Source organism: Chelonia mydas, chromosome 14 (assembly GCF_015237465.2).
Source record: "Chelonia mydas isolate rCheMyd1 chromosome 14, rCheMyd1.pri.v2, whole genome shotgun sequence".
NCBI lineage: Eukaryota > Metazoa > Chordata > Testudines > Cheloniidae > Chelonia > Chelonia mydas.
Genome location: NC_051254.2, coordinates 26,237,537 through 26,256,070, shown reverse-complemented (window position 1 = coordinate 26,256,070; position 18,534 = coordinate 26,237,537). Strand labels below are relative to the sequence as shown.

The 18,534-nt window shown below is 49.6% G+C and overlaps 1 protein-coding gene across 9 annotated transcripts in view; it reads right to left on the bottom strand.

Annotated features, from left to right (window-relative positions):
* GAS7 (growth arrest specific 7) overlaps window positions 1-18,534 on the bottom strand; it is a 208,898-nt gene that overhangs the window by 21,165 nt on the left and 169,199 nt on the right. For all 9 annotated transcript variants that reach the window (XM_037914266.2, XM_037914268.2, XM_043528347.1 and 6 more), the window contains 3 exons: window positions 14,902-14,980; window positions 13,509-13,637; window positions 8,977-9,100 (listed from right to left, as the gene is read on the bottom strand). In XM_037914266.2, coding sequence (XP_037770194.1) covers window positions 8,977-9,100; window positions 13,509-13,637; window positions 14,902-14,980 — 332 coding nt within the window. The remainder of the gene's footprint in view (window positions 1-8,976; window positions 9,101-13,508; window positions 13,638-14,901; window positions 14,981-18,534) is intronic.

Sequence of the window (18,534 nt, the reverse complement as noted above, 5' to 3'; positions counted from 1 at the left end):
GAGCAGTGAACCAGCCAATCTGAGACAATGTGGGAAGGATAGTCAACAGAGTGACCATTTGGAACCTCACATATTTGATAAATTTATTGAGGCTGCGAAGGTCGAGGATGGGTCTCATCCCACCCTTGCATTTGGTCACTTTTGCATCAGGAAGTGCTGGGAGTAGAGGCTGTGAAGTGGAACTTCCTCCACTGCTCCCATTGCCAGCAGAGAGCTGACCTGCTCAATGAGCAGTGTCTCATGAGAGCGGTCCCTGAAGAGGCACAGGGAGCGAGAGTGGGGAGGAGGGATGGAGAGGAACTGGATGGCATAATATGATAGTGTCTAGGACCCTGTTGCCAGAAGTAATCGATCCCCAAGCATTGTAAAAGTGGGCCACCCTGTCCCCAAAGGGGCAGGAGAAAGAAGAGGGAAGAGCAACAACTGGACCAGTGCTCTGGACAAAGGAGTCAAAATGGGCATGTAAAGGGCACCACAGGAGGGTGCAGGGCCTCGCCAAACCCCAAACGTAACTGCTTCCTCTTGTGGGATCTCTCTTTCTGGGGTAGTCCCAGTGTTTCGGGGGAAGGGATGCACAAAGCAGTCCTGTGGGCGATACTGCTGTTGCTGAGTACCACAGTGGCACCTCTGTGTTGATGGTGTGTACACCCCCAAGGACCTCCAGGTCACTCTGGAGTCCTTAAAGGAGTGCAATCGGTCATTGATCTGGTTGCAGAACAAGGTCTGGCTGCCAAAAGGCAAGTCCTCAATGGCTTGCTAGACATCAGGAGTGACTCCAGAGTTTTCCAGCCAGGAAAACTCTCTCTCTCTCATAGTGACTGCAGAGGCCATCATCCTGACTGAAGTGTTCGCAACATCAAGGGCAGACAGCAGGGATGTCTTGGCCACCAAGCAGCCTTCTGTGACAAATGCCCAAACCTCACTTGAGGCCTCAGGTAGCTGTTCCACGAATTTGCACAGAGCTGTCCAATTAAGGAAATCGTATTTGGATAGCAAAGCTTGTTGATTGGCGATCCGCAGATGTAGGGACAAGGATGAGTAGATTTTCCTTCCCAGAAGGTCCAAGTGCTTGGAGTCTCCGTCTTTGGGGGTGGATTTGAATCTGACCTGTCAGGCCCTGTCATTCACCACCATTCCAATGAGAGAATTCAGGGCCGGATGGGAATAGAACCCCTCAAATCCCTGCACTGGAATGAAATAGTGCTTCTCCACGCACCTACCCATTGGCAGTACAGATGCCAGTGTGCTCCAGAGGGCTTTTACCAGTTCGAGGAGTGTGTCATTGATCAGGAAGGCAACTCACCCAGGGACAGATGGCTGTAGACTGTCCACCAATTTGTGAGTGTTCTATGTAGGAACTCTGCCTGAATGCTGAGCTATGTGGCATAAAGTCTTCTGGTATGGAACGGGAGGATGAACCAGGCAACACAGCATTATCTGGAGATGAGGACAAGGCTCTTGATTGAGCCAAAGATGGATCTTGCTCCCGGGATGACATACCTTGGTGGAAGGACTCCGGAGGCTCTATGGGGAGGAAACCTGCTGATGCCTGGGCTCATGGCTTATCTGTAGCCATCACTGTTGATCTGGCAGGTGATCTCACCTTTGAATGGAACAAGAAGTGAGACCTCTGCGAGCAAGCGGTGTCCCACTAGGTCCAAGGTGGCCACTGATATGGGTATGGCATCAGTACCCAGCAGGCACCAGGCCAGGAGCTCATGGGGCACATGGCAATCCTGAGAGCCATAACCGTCCATTAGCAGCCCTCGGTGCTCATTGAGTTATGCGGAATGGATGTGGAAGAGTCCTGGGATCTCGGTGACAGGGGTGGAACAATACCAGAGGGAGTGGGGCTCATGACTTCTGAGGAGAGGCTGAGAGAACTGGGCATATTTAGTCTGCAGAAGAGAAGAGTGGGGGGTGGGGAATTTGATAGCAGCCTTCAACTACCTGAAGGGGGGTTCCAAAGAGGATGGAGCTAGGCTGTTCTCAGTGGTAGCATATGACAGAACAAGAAGAATCATAGAATCATAGAATATCAGGGTTGGAAGGGACCTCAGGAGGTCATCTAGTCCAACCCCCGGCTCAAAGCAGGACCAATCCCCAACTAAATCATCCCAGCCAGGGTTTTGTCAAGTTGCAGTGGGGGAGGTCTAGGTTGGATATTAGGAAAAACTATTTCACCAGGAGGGTGGTGAAGCACTGGACTGGGTCACCTAGGGAGGTGGTGGAATCTCCATCCTTAGAAGTTTTCAAGGCCCGGCTTGACAAAGCCCAGGCTGGGATGATTTAATTGGGGTTGGTCCTGTTTTGAGCAGGGGGTTGGACTAGATGACCTCCTAAGGTCTCTTCCAACCCTGATATTCTATAGTTGTATGATTCTGGTACTGGCTCTATCCCAACTACCAGGAGGGGTGCAGTGCTGAGAGATACAAGGATTCAGCAGCATACTCAGTTGGAAGGGCTATCGAAGGTGCAGTCCTAGGAAAGTCTTGGACCAGTGATGAGGTCAGGACCAAAAATCAGAGGAGGTCTGCAGCTGACTGGTACGCCTTATGCTGTGGATACAATTGGTACTGGCATTGTTAGCATCAGTACCTGACTAGACGGATGCCTGGAGGCTGGAACTGGAGTTGGGGGTACAGGGTTTCTGACCTCCCTACTCGGTACCAGAGAAGGGTCAGAGGTACCTGCGCCATCCTGTGTCGGCCACTGGCTGGTCCATGATCTTCCTGGGGGAGGCAGAAGGGTCACCTGAGACCTGGAGAAGTCTCAATTGGTCTTACAAGACCTCTTCCTTGATGCTATCAATGGGGAGCAGCTCCTCCGCCTATTCGGGGAGGTGCCTGCCCCTGAATGGGTGGCAGTGCTCTCAGAGCCAGAGGGCAATCTTCAGCCCGATGAGGGCCTTGGTACTGGATCAGGCCACATGGCCTGTTTGAGCAGGTGCTGCTTGAGGTGAAGGTCCCGAGCCTTTTCTTGAAATATCTGCAGATTGAACAACGCTCTTTAAGGTGGGTCTCACTGAGACAAAGCAAGCGCCATGAATGGAGATCGATGTTAGGGATTGCTCCTCCACACAATGGATAATGTTTGAACTCACCATGGAGCCAGACTTTAACAACCAACACTCACTCAATTTTTACAATAAAACTAGTCTAGGACTAATTGTGAGGTTATGAGACTATAACCACACAGAGCTCTGACTCCAGCCATGGGCAGTAAGAAGGAACTGAGGAGGGTCGGGGTGGCGGCCCTCCATATGCCATGGGAGGGGCCACAGCCATGAGGTGCAAGCACAGCCCCTCTACAGGTACTGCTAGGCAAAATCTCCAGCTGTGGCGTGCTAGGTGCACACACACCTAAGTGGAATACACGTCTGCATCTACTTGAAGAACTTAGGGTCTAACCTGGTCCGCAGAGTGTGCTCACTTGTGAGAAGGTCACCACACATTGAGTTGGCAGGCCTGGAAGTTCAAGATAATTTTCCTAGTGATCTGAGCACATTTGACATGGAAATTACTGAGACCAGGTAAACACCGAAGCCCTTGATGGCATTTTAGAATACAACCACCCAGCTGCCTTTTCTAGTTGGTAACACTGCCACAGTATTTGCACTATTCCTTATAGGAAGCATGACGGGCTGTTGCAGCAATCTCCCTCTACTCCCACTTAAATACAGAAAGGAGTTTCCTAAGTGTTTTAGTGAAGAAATACAGATGATAGTGTTTTGCTGGCACCCAGCCCCAGGTCTGTAGCAGACGCAATCCCAACAGTAGTACAGCGACCCAGTGTTTGCATGAGAACCAAGTTGTGGCAATGTTAAGGGAACACCCTGAAAGAACTGGTGAGAATTGTATCAGGACCAGTGACTGAGGGAGCCGAGCTGCTCCTTGTGATACAGGTTCAGAATTCAGAGTACTTATGGGACAGATTTGCCATTGCTGTTCAAGGTTTGCACAGCAGTAAGTGTGCTTCCCCCCCCCCCCCCCATCTGTGCCTATTAAAGTGAGTCAACTCTTTCATTTCACATGCAGACCTTGCAACACTTATCCACCCCTTTGTCACTTATCAGCATGGCACCTAAGCACCTCACAGTCTTTGATGAAGGTAGCTGCACAACTCCCCTGAGGGAGGGCAGTGCAATTCCCACCATTTCAGAGAGCAGGAACTGCAGCCCCAAGAGGCTAAGTGACTAGCCCAAAGTCACACAGGGAGTGTGTGACACAGCAGGGAACTGAACCTGGTCTCCCCAGCCCACAGCTAGTGTCCTAACCACCAGACCATCCTGCCCCTTTAAGATTGCAAGACTAGACTACTCTAATACACTCTGCATGGGGACCATCACATGTGTGACTGCCCGGAAGATGAAGCTTGTTCAGAAATACAGCGGCCTGCTTGTTAGGGAGTGCCTTTACCAATGTGCTTTGGAAGCTGCACTGTCTGCCTAGCAGGTTCCAAGTGCAGATCAAAGTGTCCATTTGGACCTTCAAAGCACTCTCAGTTTTGGAGCCTGGAAGACCACCTCTCCCTGTGCCAAACTGCTGGCTGTAAGCAGTGGAGCTCCCGGGGCAGGGGCAGCATGTTCTTTATGAATACGCTAGCCTCTGGAATTCCCTTCCCCCTGCTCCACAAGAGCCTGGATTTTTGGCCTTCTGCATGTACTGTAAGAGCTGTATTTTCCCCTCGCATTTGGAGAGAAGACTGATGAAAGGCGAAGTTATTTTGCTTGTTGGCAGGCAGCTGTAGCTGTAATTTTCAGGGTAAGATGGGCAGCTCGTAAACAAGTTATTATATGAGTTTCCATCTCATTTCTTGCTGTGACACATCAAAGGACACAGAGCCTGGGGCGAGCACTGAGTTATTATTATACACAGCAATGAATAAGCTGCATTCTATGTATTCCAGGCTCCATTTTCCTTGTGCTCTGTCTCAGACAATGTCCAGAGCCTTGGCAATGGAGCACCATTCCAGGGCCCATTAGCTAGCTACCTCCAGATTATGGATTTTACTTGCACTAGCTGCGGTTTCTGCGAAGGCAGCGGAGCCCCACCTGTGCTGGAGGCACTTAGCACCTCTCGGGATTTGGCTCTCTCAGACATCTTGGGGCTGAGCACCAGGAAAACCCTGGGTTAGGTTAGATGGGCTGAGGCCCAGAGATTTCTTTGAAAGAGTAAATCTGCTTCCAGGATTAAGCTATTCATTAGGGGTGCGGGATCACTGTGATGAAGCCCTCTCACTAGCAGGGCCGGCTCCAGGCACTAGCTTTCTAAGCAGGTGCCTGGGGCGGCATTGAGAATGGGGCGGCAGTCCGTGTCCCGCGGAGGCAATTCGGCAGCAGCTCCGCCGCTCTTCCAGGCACTGCGGCAATTCAGTGGCGACTACTTGGGGCAGCAAAATTGGTAGAGCCGCCCCTGCTCACTAGCCCCTCCCTGCCAGCTGCACTGCATGCCTTGTGGAGTGGCTGCCACACTGCAGCACAGGTGGCTGCCAGCGGGGCTCCTGGCCCTGCAGCATAGATCCCAGGAAGAGACAGCACAGAGTAGGGACCTCAGGCTTCTGTGGGGCAACTCCAGATCATGTGCACACGTCCCTTGCTGCCTGTTCTCCCGGTCTGCCAGATCCAGCAGGAGCAGGGGGCTTCGGAGTCTGGTGGTGGGTGCCAGGGAACAGGGGAAGAGCCCCGAGCCTGGTGGGTGCATGTGTGTATGCAGGCAATAGCGTGTGAGTGTGTGGCTGCATTCAGAGTTTGGGTGGGGGTTCAGAGCTGAGGTGTGGTTGGGTGGGGGGTTCTCAGCATGGGGGAGATAGGTGTGCCAGGCATCCCCTAAAAGTCCAGTCGGTAGCGGGGGCCAGGGGCTAAGGCAGGCTCCCTGCCTGCCCTGGCTCTGCGTGGCTACCGGAAATGGCTGCCAGATCCTGGCGGCCCCTAGGCATATGAGCCACCAGGGAGGCTCCGCATGCTGCCCCTGCCCCAAGTGCCAGCTCTGCAGCTCCCATTGGCTGGGAACCATGACCAATAGGAGCTGTAGGGGTGGCGCTGCAGGGACCCCGCAACCCGAACCTCCTCCCGCACCCCAACTCCCTGCCGCAGCCCGGAGTCCCCTCCTGCACCAAAATTCCCTCCCAGAGCCTGCACCCCCCCCACCCCAACTCCCTGTCCCAGCCCTGAGCCCCTTCCTGTACCCCAAACCCCTCATCCCTGGCCCCACCCCATCAGCCACCACCCTCGTCACTTCACACACACCCTTCAGCCCCCAGGCCATAGTTTAGCCCTCCCAGACTCACCTCTGCTTCCCTTAGGGTTCTTCACCCATCCCAAGCCTAGGAGGGCTGCAGTGGGATCCCCTCTCCCACTTCCCAGACTGAGAGTGGCAGCCCTGGCCCCCACGGGACTGGGGCTGACATCAGGAGCACCAGCCGACCGGGGCTGGCTGACAGTTGGAGGCTCTGCTTGCGGCATGGCGGGGCTGCTACAGTCAGCCCGCCCTGCGAAGAGGCCAGCCCTGGGTGGCTGTAGCTCCCACTGTCATCCCCCAGGCTGACTGCCAGCGGGAGCCCTCGGCCACCCAGGGCGAACTGACAGCAGCTGAAAAAAAAATCCTCAAGTTCTCTCGTGAGAACAGGAGTCGGGCTTAATTTTACTTAGAAATCGTGTCCCTCAGACTTAATTCAGGAGAGTTGGCATATCTGCACTTGTAAATGAGGGGGAGGGTGGACTGGCAGGCGGGGGATGTGGGCAGGGAACAGGGAAGGTCTAGATTTGAGGGGAGTGGGTAGGACTAGGCTGGGATGAGGATAGAGCAACGAGAGGTCACAGAGGGATGAATACAGCTTGCCTCCACCCTGTCCTTTTCTGTACAGTTCCCCCGTTTGTCACTCTGACAAGTTGAAAGGGTGTGAGGAGGGGCCCGATTCTCATACACCTCCCTAGCTAAACAGTTCCCAGTTACACACCAGAGCAGTCCCCCAGTGTTTCACTCAGAACATATGGCCAATCTGCAGAGAGTGGAGCATGCAGTACCTGCATCACTGCCAGCTATTTTGAGCACAAAAGTCAGTGATTTACGGAAGTTTTAGAAGATGCAGCCACATCCCTTGCAAGGCTGTCTGTGGACAGCTTCTGCTGCTGCCTCTGTGCTCCTTATCAACTCCACCAGGAGCCAGAGGAGCTGCTTGATTTACAGACAGGCAAAAATAAACTATTATATAAAAAAAAACATTGTTTTGATGATGTTCTCAGATCATGTGTTGTCTCAAGTGGACAATCCCAAGGCTCTCTCCTGCCACCTAGTGGACAGAATCAACCAACATATTCATAGTTTTGTAAAGGCCAGTAATTGTAAAAGCTATGAAGAATAAGGCCCACATACTCAAAGGTACTTAAGTGCCTAAGCCTCAGATTTAGGTGCCTAAGTCGTAGTGTTAGGCACCACTAAGTCCACAAAACCCCTGCTTGGCTGCCACTGAACCTTGCAGGTGTTAAATTCACTTGGCACCTAACTTTTCGCTGTAACAGTTCCCCAGCTGCCTACATTTCTGCACTGGGGTATGTCCACTTCTGCCTGTCTCCTGCCTAAGTTCTACTGCAATCCATGAACCAGGTGAAGATACCTGCCGGAAGGTACCGGTGGGGCCTGATCTGGTACGCATGATTGGGTCCCATTCAAAATCTGCCTGGAGGAGGTTGTTCGGTCACTATCAGCCTTGTGACCCTGGGTGTCTTGTGCCTGTGCAACTTAGGTCCAGAGCTCTGACCTCAACAGCCTGCCAGCAACCCACAAGCCTCACGCACATCAACCTGCAGATGGGTCATCAGTAAGGTTGGGAGCAAAGCACACAGGTATTAGAGCTTCTCAGTGACAGGGTAGTAGGGAACGTTGGAAAAACCACATTTGGCAACCGTTTGCAAAACAATATATTTTCCCAACACCCTGTTCTTGGAAATGGCTAGACCAGTTTTGTTGGAACTTTCTAAAAAACTTCAGCATAAGGCAGACACCACGCATGGGGAATTTTACCCAGAACAGTTAAAGTTTGTTGAAGTTATAAGGGTCTTATAGTAGAAAGTATTGGCCAACTTTAACTAGGGGTTTTGCAGCCAGCTCCATCACTGACTAACTGGAAGGAGTGGGATAGAAATCATAGGCCAAATTGTCTTTCAATAGATTTGTAAGTCCAATCTAAGACATGTTGGGCCCTCTTCTTTCTACCCACACCACTCTCACTGAGGTCCCCAGTGACCTCTTTCTGGCCACACCTAAGGGTCTTTACTCCATTTTCGCCCACCTCTGCTGCTTTTCACTCTGTCAGCCATCCTCTCCTTGCCGAGATCTTTTCCTCCCAGCTTTTCAAAATAACATACTCTCCTGGTTTCCCTCCTGCCTCTCTGATAGTTTCTTCCATTTCCCTTTCTGTGGGTCCTCCTCCGCCCTGTCAGTGGGGTATCCCAACGCTGTGCCCTTTGCTCCCTGCTTGTCTCACTTGACTCCCTGTCTCTTATCAGCTCACTGGGTTCAGGTATCAGTTCTATGCTGCTGACTCACAAATCTCTCTTTCCACCATTGACGTTTCTCCTTCCATCCAATTTCCTAGTTTGGCCTGTCTCGCCGATATTGCCTCTTGGATGTCTTGTCATCCGTTAAGCTTAACACAGCCAAAATCAAGCTCCTTCTCTTCCTTCCCAAACCTTCACCAGTTCCCCCCTTCTCTATCACTGTTGACAACATCCCCATCCTCCACACCACTCAAACCCACAATCTGGTGGTTACTTTTCCATCCTCCCTTTTCCTTCCTCCATACTGCAAATTCTGCTGCTGCTTCCTCAACTCCTCACCAGGAACATCTTTTTCTTCCCATCCCAACAGCCTCATCTCTCATTCTGGCCCCCCTTGCACCCTATCTACTGCAACATACTCCTCTCTGGCTTCCCTAATTCAGTTTACCAGATATGAATCTCAAGCCTCACCCACTCACCAGCCTGAGTGGATTTCCGCCTCGCTTTCTTGATCTCCTCTTCTGTCTTGTTGCTGAGCTTTATCTCCAACTGCTGGGTTTTCATTTCCAGATCCTTCTGCCTCTCTGTCAGGGCTTTCCGGGCCTTGAATAAACAAAGCACACCAGACATGCCTTACAGAAGAACTTCCAGCTGCCTCATGATGCCTATAGAGTCCATCTCCTCCCAAATGAAATAATCCCAGTACAGCAAGTAGGTACTCTGTAGTGATGTGCATGCTGGGGACATTTTATGTCACCCAAACTGTCCTTTAAAGTGTCTCATCAGCTTCAGCCAGCCTGTCTCAGCAGTGATTAGGTTTGAGTACAGACAACTCTCTTTTGCAAACCAAGAAGCCAAGTGAAAAGCTGAGGGAATTGTCCCTCCTGACTTAGACTGAAAACACGCTATGGCAATGACAATGCAACCTGCACAGGTGATCATGCACCAAGCGGCACAGAGCCCTTCTTAGGTCTGCTCTTGATGGCTCTGTGGTCTGCTTAACAAGCCACAGACACTGGGGACCTGGCCAGGCAATTTCATGAGAAGAAATGACAACTTACAAGAACCCGGGTGTTACCCTGTAGTTAATGACCCATTAGCGCTGGGTGAAATTTCCTGGATGAATCATTTACTTGCCAGAAATGTAGTTTTAAATCAGCTGCAGCTACTAGTGAGTACAACAATTGGGTTTCCCATATTGCAGGTGAGTGCCCTCAGCACTGGACTCTTGAGTCCTCGGCGGGTGGGTCTCTCAATTTCCTCTTGAAGCTGTTCCATTCTACATAACTAATCAAATATGTATTGCAGCAGGGACTGGAATCCACATAGCCCCCAGATCACCAGGCTTACAGAGCCACTCGTCTGCTCTTTCTCTGGCTCAATAAATATTTAATATTTATACAAAGTGCTACAGCTTCAGCAGGAGAGCCCACCCCCACAGCCTCAGAATATCTGACAGCTCAGTGGATGGGCCCTTGGCTGTAATACTAGAAACCCAAGTTCAAGTCCCCTGTGGCTGATGTAGAGCAGGACTATGACCTTAAGCCTTGCAGTTTAAAAGCAAGAGCCCTAATCACCAGGCTATAGGATCTGGAGTGGGGGGTATCTCTTCCTTTAGAGGCTTTGTGAATGGCATTTCAAATTTCATTTGCTTTTAATAGAAAAAGTGGTTTAAAATGCCTGAAATCTAAGCGATACATTAATATGACCCAAAATGTTTGTTTCACTGAGAAAACCAAAGAATTTTCGTTTTGGGTTGATCTGAAGTGTACTGGGATTGGGTTTTTGGTTTGACCAACAAATGGATGAATTGATTATTGCTCAGCTTTAGTCCGAAGTAGTGAGGCCTCATGTTATAAGGGTTAGCGATATTAAACACCAGATTCATTTGACAGTCCTAATTGCTGCCCCCTTACCCAGGGGTCTTATGTTAGGGACACAAAGGCTTCTCCACTTTGTTCCTGTTACCTTCTGGGGGTGGCTGGTTGGGATCCCCATCTCCAGCAGCTGCTAAGGGGGGGACACTGCCACCCCCAATTTGACAGATGTGCACTAGTGTCATCAGAGGAAGGACTGCTGCCCTCCCCACATAGTGTAGACACACTGGCAAACTGAAATCAGGTGGCCAGGGTGCAAGGGGTTTCTCTGTGATGAAGGGAAACTCTGCAGAGAAACTGGCGATCTGGGTCAGGTCTGGGGCTTGAAGGGAGATGGGGCACTGCAGGAGGGAGGAAGAAGCCATGGGTCTATTCTTTCTGTCTTGGGGCACAAGAACAGGTGAAATTAAAAGGTGGAAAATTCAAAACTGATAAAAGAAAATACTTTTTCACAAAATGTGTCATCAGCCTGTGGAACTCACTGCCACTGAATGTCACCGAGGCCCAGAACTTACCAAGATTCAAAGGGGGATTGGACATTTTTTGTAATACAAAAATATCCAGAGTTATCATAGTAAATACTAAAAAGAGAGAATGTTGAAAGGAATACAAACCCTCCTGCTACCAGGCTCTGCGTACGAGGGGCTAAGAGGAGACTTTCATGGGGAGTCATTGCCCCACATCTGCTACTGCAGGGTTCTGGCACTTTCCTAGGCAGTGGCAGCTGCTGGCCACTATCAGAGACAGGATTCTGGACTAGATGGTCCTCAGGTCTCATGCAGCCTGGCAATGCCTACATTCCCATGACATGTAAGTATAAGGCTTGGGGTGTGTGTCACAGCTTCTTGCCCATGCCCTCGCCTCTTGCAATGGGTGAGAGTAATTACAGGAAGGGAAGTTCAGTGGCTAGGGTACTGCACGGAGATGCAGGGAATCTGCTTTCAATTCCTGGCTCAGCCACAGGCTTCCTGAGTGACCTTAGGCAAGTTCCTCAATCTATTCTTTGCTTCAGTTCCCTTCTGTAAAAGCAGGGATAGCATTTTCCTGCACCACAGCAGTGTTGTGAGGATAAAATTCATGAATGATTGTGAGGCATTGACACTACAATGATGAAAGCAGTGCAGATAGTCCAAAAATATGAATCATCTCCAGTCACCAACGGAGCAAGCCAGACACTCGGCCCTTGCAATACTGTCCATTGGGAATAAAAAAATTGTTGGAGAACGGGGCTCCTTCAATGTGCCAAATGAATTCATATACAAAAAGGCTTTCACAGTGCAATTCAGAATTAGTTTAATCTACAGAGTGCTTTATATCAGCCTGTTTCTGTGTAGTAGAGGTAAAATATAAAGATAGACAGCCAGGGAAGAAAAAGTATACCTTGAACAGCAAGCAAAAAAGAGCTCAGTTCACCTACTCTAGAAAAGGGCTCTTCAGAGTCTAAGCGTTTAAGACCAGGGTGGTTAAAAATCATGATTAAAAACTGATTTTTAAATCCAAATCCTTATTTTGAATATGTTGGTCAGATTTTTTTTATTTGCATGGTGCTTGTTCTCTACTGTGTTCTTATTTTATAGGCTTCCATTGTGAATGTGGATGTCTTGAACTTTTCTTTAGTTTTCTGATTGTTATAGAATTTCAGCAATTTTTTTCTGTTTTCTTTTTATTTTTTTAAACATTTTAATTTGAAATTGCAGTAACAAAATTTTACATTAGTTTTTCCAAAGCCTTAATCTCATTTAAATTAACATTTTTTAAAAAAAATCAAGTGCTTTAAATAATGATTTAAGTCAATCACCTTGATTTAAATGGTTCCATCATGTTAACAGACCTAATTTGAGAGTATACCAGTAATTACTGCCACTGTACATGCAGGTGAGGAAACTGTACGCACACATTATCATGTTAGCCACCTGTGAATACATGTACCCTATCTGTACGCACAGTTGCTGAGGTTACCTAAACACACAAGGTAGACGTGTTTTGCACAAGCTGTTGCCTGTTTAGTTAAAAATCAGGCCAACACTCCCTTGCCCCCGGTGACATATTGGAGATTTTGACCTAATTTGGAGGCTGCTTTTTGTGTACATGTTGAGTTACACACAGACATCCCAACCCTGGAATAATGGCTCTCTACATCGACTTCACAGGCAATTACTGGTGCGTTAATTTTGCAGCTTTGAAAGATTTTGAGGGAGGAATATTTGGTGTTGGGCTTAGCTGGCCAGGCCATAAGAGGGCATTGAAGCTGATGAAAATGGAGCCTGGCAGAGGGCTACCTCCTTTGTCTGTGCCATGCTGAGCAGATGCCACCCAGGGGTTCTGCATTTGTTTTCTAATCCATTGATTTAATTATCCCTCTGGATAAATGGTTGGATAATGTTTGCTTCAGACACAAGTCTAAAGAACTTAGCACAGCTGGGGAAAGTGCTTTCCATGTAAGCCGTGCAGACTGACAGTTTTCCATGTGCTGTGTCCCTGGCCGTCTGGGAAGGCCATATGATGTGCACTCCAGCATATAGTTTGGTTCCTGAGAATGCTCTGCGGGGACATAACAACCAACACCTGGATCATTCAGCAGTATTATGTTTTGGCTTCATACAGGACACAAACAGTGCTGGCACCTGGCTTTTCCTGCCCTTTCACCAGTCAGAGAGTCAGTCAGGAGAAGGGGTGGAATGCAGAACAGGGGACGCGGCATGACCTCAGCTGTCTGCTGAAGGTGTGTGTACAACTGGCAGAGGCTTTGCTGGTGACCTTAGGTAACCCATGTTAGACTGACATCCCTGCCAGGCCATGTCTGGCTAATGTGACTGCAGAGCATGCATCAGGATGGATATTTTCAGCTAATGCCATAGCAATATATTAACTTAGAGAGTGAGAAGGGTTGGGTTAGAGACATAATTCAATGTAACACAAATATCTCCAGACATGACACTGCCTCCCTGGTTTCCTATGAATCACCAGAACAGAACAAGACTTTAGGAGTTTAGCACAGCAGACCACACTCCGCCTCTGGCAGAGTCCTCTCCTGTGTAGTTAGAAGCTGAAGAGAAGCATTCCATGAGTTTTTTCTTGTGTCCCAGAGGAGATTATCCCACCAAAGCTCACTCTGCTTCATTCTCTGCTCTTACCTTTTCTACTGCTGTGTAGCGACTAGCCAGCTGCTTCCGTAAATCTGCAATGTGATGGTCATATTTCTTCATGTCTTTCTTAAAGTTCTCTCTGAAATTGAGCAGTGGTTTCTCCACCTCACTCTGGAGCTGGGAATGACAATAGAAAGGGGCATTGGGAAGTGATAACAGCCAAGCACTGATCAGGAGCATAACATGGCTGGATGCAGTTAGCTGTTTCTCCTGGAAGGCTTGTTCACAATGGACGAGAATGCAGTGCTCATACTTAGCCAGAGATGCAATTTTAGCCGCATGATGGCAGAACGGGCTAGGGATCTTTCCCTTCCCAAAGAAAGCCTGGAGCAAAGCTGCCTCCACCCCAGCCCGTCAGTTAAGGGAGCATAGGAGGAATTTCTCAAAGGTCACAAGATTCTTAGGCTCTTGCTATCCTCTCTCATCAGAAAGCCTGAAACCTTTAATCTCCTATAGAGATACTTGTAACAGCCACTGTCACAGTGCCTCGTACACAGGTAACAAATTTCCCCAGCCCATGCCCTGGGGGGACAGTGCTGTTATCCCCATTTTCTGATGGGAACTGAGGCCCAGAAAGAGTGAGTGACTTACACCAAGTGACCCAGGGAGCCAGTGGCAGGACCAGGAATTAAACTCAAACCTCCTGTGCCTTACCACAAGACTGTCCTGGTCCCCACCCCAGCTCGAAGGTGGCAGGAAGCTGCCTCTCCCAGGCGCAGCGCAGGCATCACACTCACACCCTGAGCTCTCCACTGAGCTGGGGACCACACAGGCTGTCAGTGCATCCCACACTGCAGGTGGCCTCGGACGACAGTGAGTGGGAGGGAGGGAGGGAGGGAGGGAGTGGGACTATGGCTCTGCCTCCTTCCCTTTGCATTGGGAAATCGCATACTGTCAACATACTTGGACAGAGGTGGCTGTGTGCTCCACTTAGCAAATGGCCTGCAGTGTTTTCCAGCCCTCTCACCAGGTGTGCAAGAGGCAGGAGGTGTCTTGCCCCCCCCACCCCAATAACCCTGCACATGAGCTGGCCACACACTGGCCTGTGAGTTTGAATCCTGCTGCTACCACCAAGGCTATCGATCCCCTTTGCCTTTTGGTGTCAGCGTCCCTCTCTGTAGGACAGGGTGATAATAATAATATTCCCCCATCTGACTCTTATGTTCTGTTCCCAGCTTTGGCAACAGAGTGGGGTCTAACGGGTTAGAACAGTGTTTGCAGAGAGCATAGGCAAATACACAGATTTCCTTAGTGCGCTCAGATTTTGCCATTTGGACTACCTGTGTATGTTCATATTTTCCTTATTAATATCCCCCAAAGGCTAGACCACTACCAAACTCCTGGAGAATGCTCTGTGTGAACAGAGGAGCTTGCAGATTACCTTAGAGGAAAATTTGAGATGAACCTCTGCCTCATCCGCCAGACTTTTCTTCAGCTGGGCCCAGGCCTCTCCTAGGGTGCTGAAAAACACAATGCATCACTGGTCAGTGCCCTGATCCGAGTCTTGTACCCATGCATAGCCCCCACCGGAATTCATGAGACAACCTTTCGTTTGTGCAGTGTATATTGTTATCAGCCCTTCATTGTATCACACTCAACATACTGATGTACGCACCATCCAGCTACTACAGCTTAATCAATCAGACTGTTGTCCCCTCAGCATTAAGACAGTAGTACCACTTCACACCTCTCACATCTCAGACACAAAGACCTGGACAGCCCCCTCCCAATAGAATTCCCTCACATTAGTTAATGGAAAAAGTATAGTTATTAAAACCTTCTACCATCCACAATGTTTAGAATCCCTAAGCCTGCAGACCTCTGAAACCCTGTGTACAAAAGTGTTTTAGCTACATGTCTGCTTCATAGCCCTGAGTTCTGTCTTAAAGACACCTGCTGCTGAAAACATTGTCACATCTCCAGGCAAATCAATGAAGTGCACAGTGTCCCACTTTCCACAGTGAAAATGATGGAAATGAAAGAGGCTATGGAAAGGGACCTCCAATAACAGGCAGTCAAGAGAGCAACAGTAGCAGAGTGCCCAGAAGGCAAAAAGCCAAGTAATGGTAGGAGCAGGTTAATATTTTCAAATTAACGATGAACTGAGTGTGCAAGATCGAATCATATTTTGAGGCCAGAGAACTGTTGTCGCTGCCTCATTACATAGGATACTGTGCAAGAAATTCATGCCTCACGACCGGGCATTGACAGCTCTCTGAGATGGACTCAAGAGTGTGTTTACCAGCCAGGAATGAATACACAACTCTGCTCCTTGAAAGAAGGGTGTCATAACCACCAGCTGAAAGAGACTGTTACCACATGAACTGCCCGCCCCTCCATGGGAAAGGTGAGAGTGAACTTACATATTCAATGAAAAGCAGTACTTGATTACAAGGGATACTACTTAAACTTTTGGGACGTCAGTGCCCTGCCTGATACAAGAAGCAAGTCAGTGACTGGCACTTCGGCATTCTGGATGCTGCATTCACTAACAGACCCCAATTTGCCTCAGAAGATTTCAGGGAATTTACAGGCAAGTGGGAGTTTGACAACCACACCTTCTCCCCACCATAACCACAGAGAACTGGTAATGTGGAATCAGCTGTGCAAATAGCTAAGACTTTTACCCAAGGTTGTTTCTTGTGGTTAGCATTCCTCATTAGCATTTTTGGCACACAGGAATACCCCATCACAGGGGTGCCAAACAGTACATCATAGGCACTGATGGGACAAAGGACCGAAACCTTGCTACCAATGAGGGGAGACATGCTGAAGCCAGACGGATGGAGATATGGCTCAGAAGAGATGGCCAACAATAAGAGAAAGCAGGCATTAGAGTATGACAGGTCAGCCAAGGACCTACCGTGAGGAATCAGCCATTAGACAGACACTAGAAGGACTGGACTAAAGGCCTTGTGAGGGATGCAATGGCACCCAAGTTATATGAGATGTCTGTGCAACAGGGACAAGTGGCAGAAGGAACAGGAGGCACTTATGAGCCAGCAGACAACACCCAGAGAGCCTGCAGAGATACTGAGATCATCACAGAATGGAGAGTCAGAAAACCACCCACCAATGAGACTCCACAAAGAAACAGTTTGCTAGACTTGGTGAGTGGACCCAAGAAACAGAAATAGATCACTCCTGGAGTGGTCACCTGTTGAGGAGATCAAACTAGATCAAAGATTGTGTAACCAGCTGGGTCTGGACGATACCCAAACTCAGTTATGGGTTAGCAACCTCCAGCCAAAGGGACACAGAGTGGGAGTCAATTGTTGGTTTGTAATGTTTATATAAAATGTTTGTAAAATAAAAAAGATGTATCATGAACTGGACTCAGAGGGCCATTGCTCCCTGTGGGGCTGTTATTAAGGGGACATCAGAAAAACAGGCAATGTGGAGGACTTAGGCTGGAAGCCACCTGGACGGAGCAGTGCACAGGGTTAAATAAAGTTTTCCTTGTTCAGCTTAACCTGAATCCAGCGTCTCTCATTGTGAATAAACACTTGTATTTTTCTAACTTTTCTGTTTGTTTTTCTTTGCTTTTGTAAAAAATGAACTCTTGGCCATGGCTAGTGGGCTCAAGAGGACAGCTGTGTTATTCACTATATCTTGGTGTAGTGGGTTAGCAGTGACCCCTCCCCCTCTGGGTCAGTGGAAGGCCACTCAGCCTCATTACATTGCGGGTGTTGCTCACAGTTGGGGAATTAGCCGAATCACCCTCGGCCTGTAGAATCACCCTCGGCCTGTAGCTCTGGTCGACAGTTTGGGCAGAGTGATAGGCAGTTAGGGTCTCTAGCCCGCAATCAGGGCAGTGAAGGGTCTGTGGCTCGGACCTGTACTCTGGGCCGAGCAGCAAACAAACGGTTAGTAAGCCGAGCCCTTAGGGTGGGGAGATCCAGAGTCTGGTTCTTGGGCCTACACTCAGGACTGAGTGGCAAACAAATAGTTCAGAGCCCAGACCCTTAGTCAGGGTGGGGCAACAAGTCCTCCGGGCTCAGGCCGGGGTAGAGCACCCAACCGCAGGCTAGGGGTCTTGGGAAGGAGTTAGAGCACCCCAAACACAGACTAGGGGAGGTCGGGCAGGAGCAGCGCCTAGTGTCCTCACTCGGCGGACTGTAGGTGGATGCAGGCCCTCTGGCTTACAGGAGGGGGAGTACTGCCACCCCAGGGTGGGGTGCCAGTGGGGACACCCATCTCCACTGCATCCCAGCCCAGCGCCCTAACAGTGGCAGAGCGGGTCCGCCACTGGGTCAGCAGGGATCTGCCTGCAACACACTGACCTTGTCGCAGGCCAGCTCTTAACCAGACAGTTGTCTAGTTCCCCTGGGCTACTTCCTATCTCCCCCAGGGGTGAACCTGGGTCCATAAGAGTTCCTCTGGATCATCGGGTAGAAGGCCAGCGGCAGTCCCGGCAACGTCAACCAGTCCTCAGCGCCACAGGGCCCGCAGCAGTCTCCCAGCTCGGGAGCAGGCAGGAAGTGTCTGGCCCCTTCAGCAGCTGCAGCCCAACTGAGCTCCCAGACCTGCCTTTTATACTTCCTGTCCTGCCCCGACTGCCGGTGGGAGGGGTGAGCAGGGCCTGACTCCACCCACCACCAGGGCTCTGTGAGTGGTCCCTCCCCCTCTGGGTCAGTGGGAGGCCACTTCGCCTCACTACACTTGGTCTCCTGCTTGCTAGAATTGCAACCAGTTTTCTACCATATTTCATCTATGGATTTCTTAAAGTTCTTTCATATGACTGGTTCTGTCTCTGGGAGGTTTAGGAGTGCCACAGGATTAATGAGCTATGCTGGATCCCTCTGCAGACTTGTGAGGGTTTGAGAACTTTATTTATTACTCCTAATATCCAGTATGCCCCACGCTGTGCTGGGAAGCTCCACCAGAATCTGGAAGCCAATCATGGATCTGAGGAACTTGCTGAGTCATTCATACTCTTATCAAACCTCGGCCAGACCTCAGCAGTCCACAATGTATGGACCAAGCATACTTCTGATAGTATTAATTCCCCCGA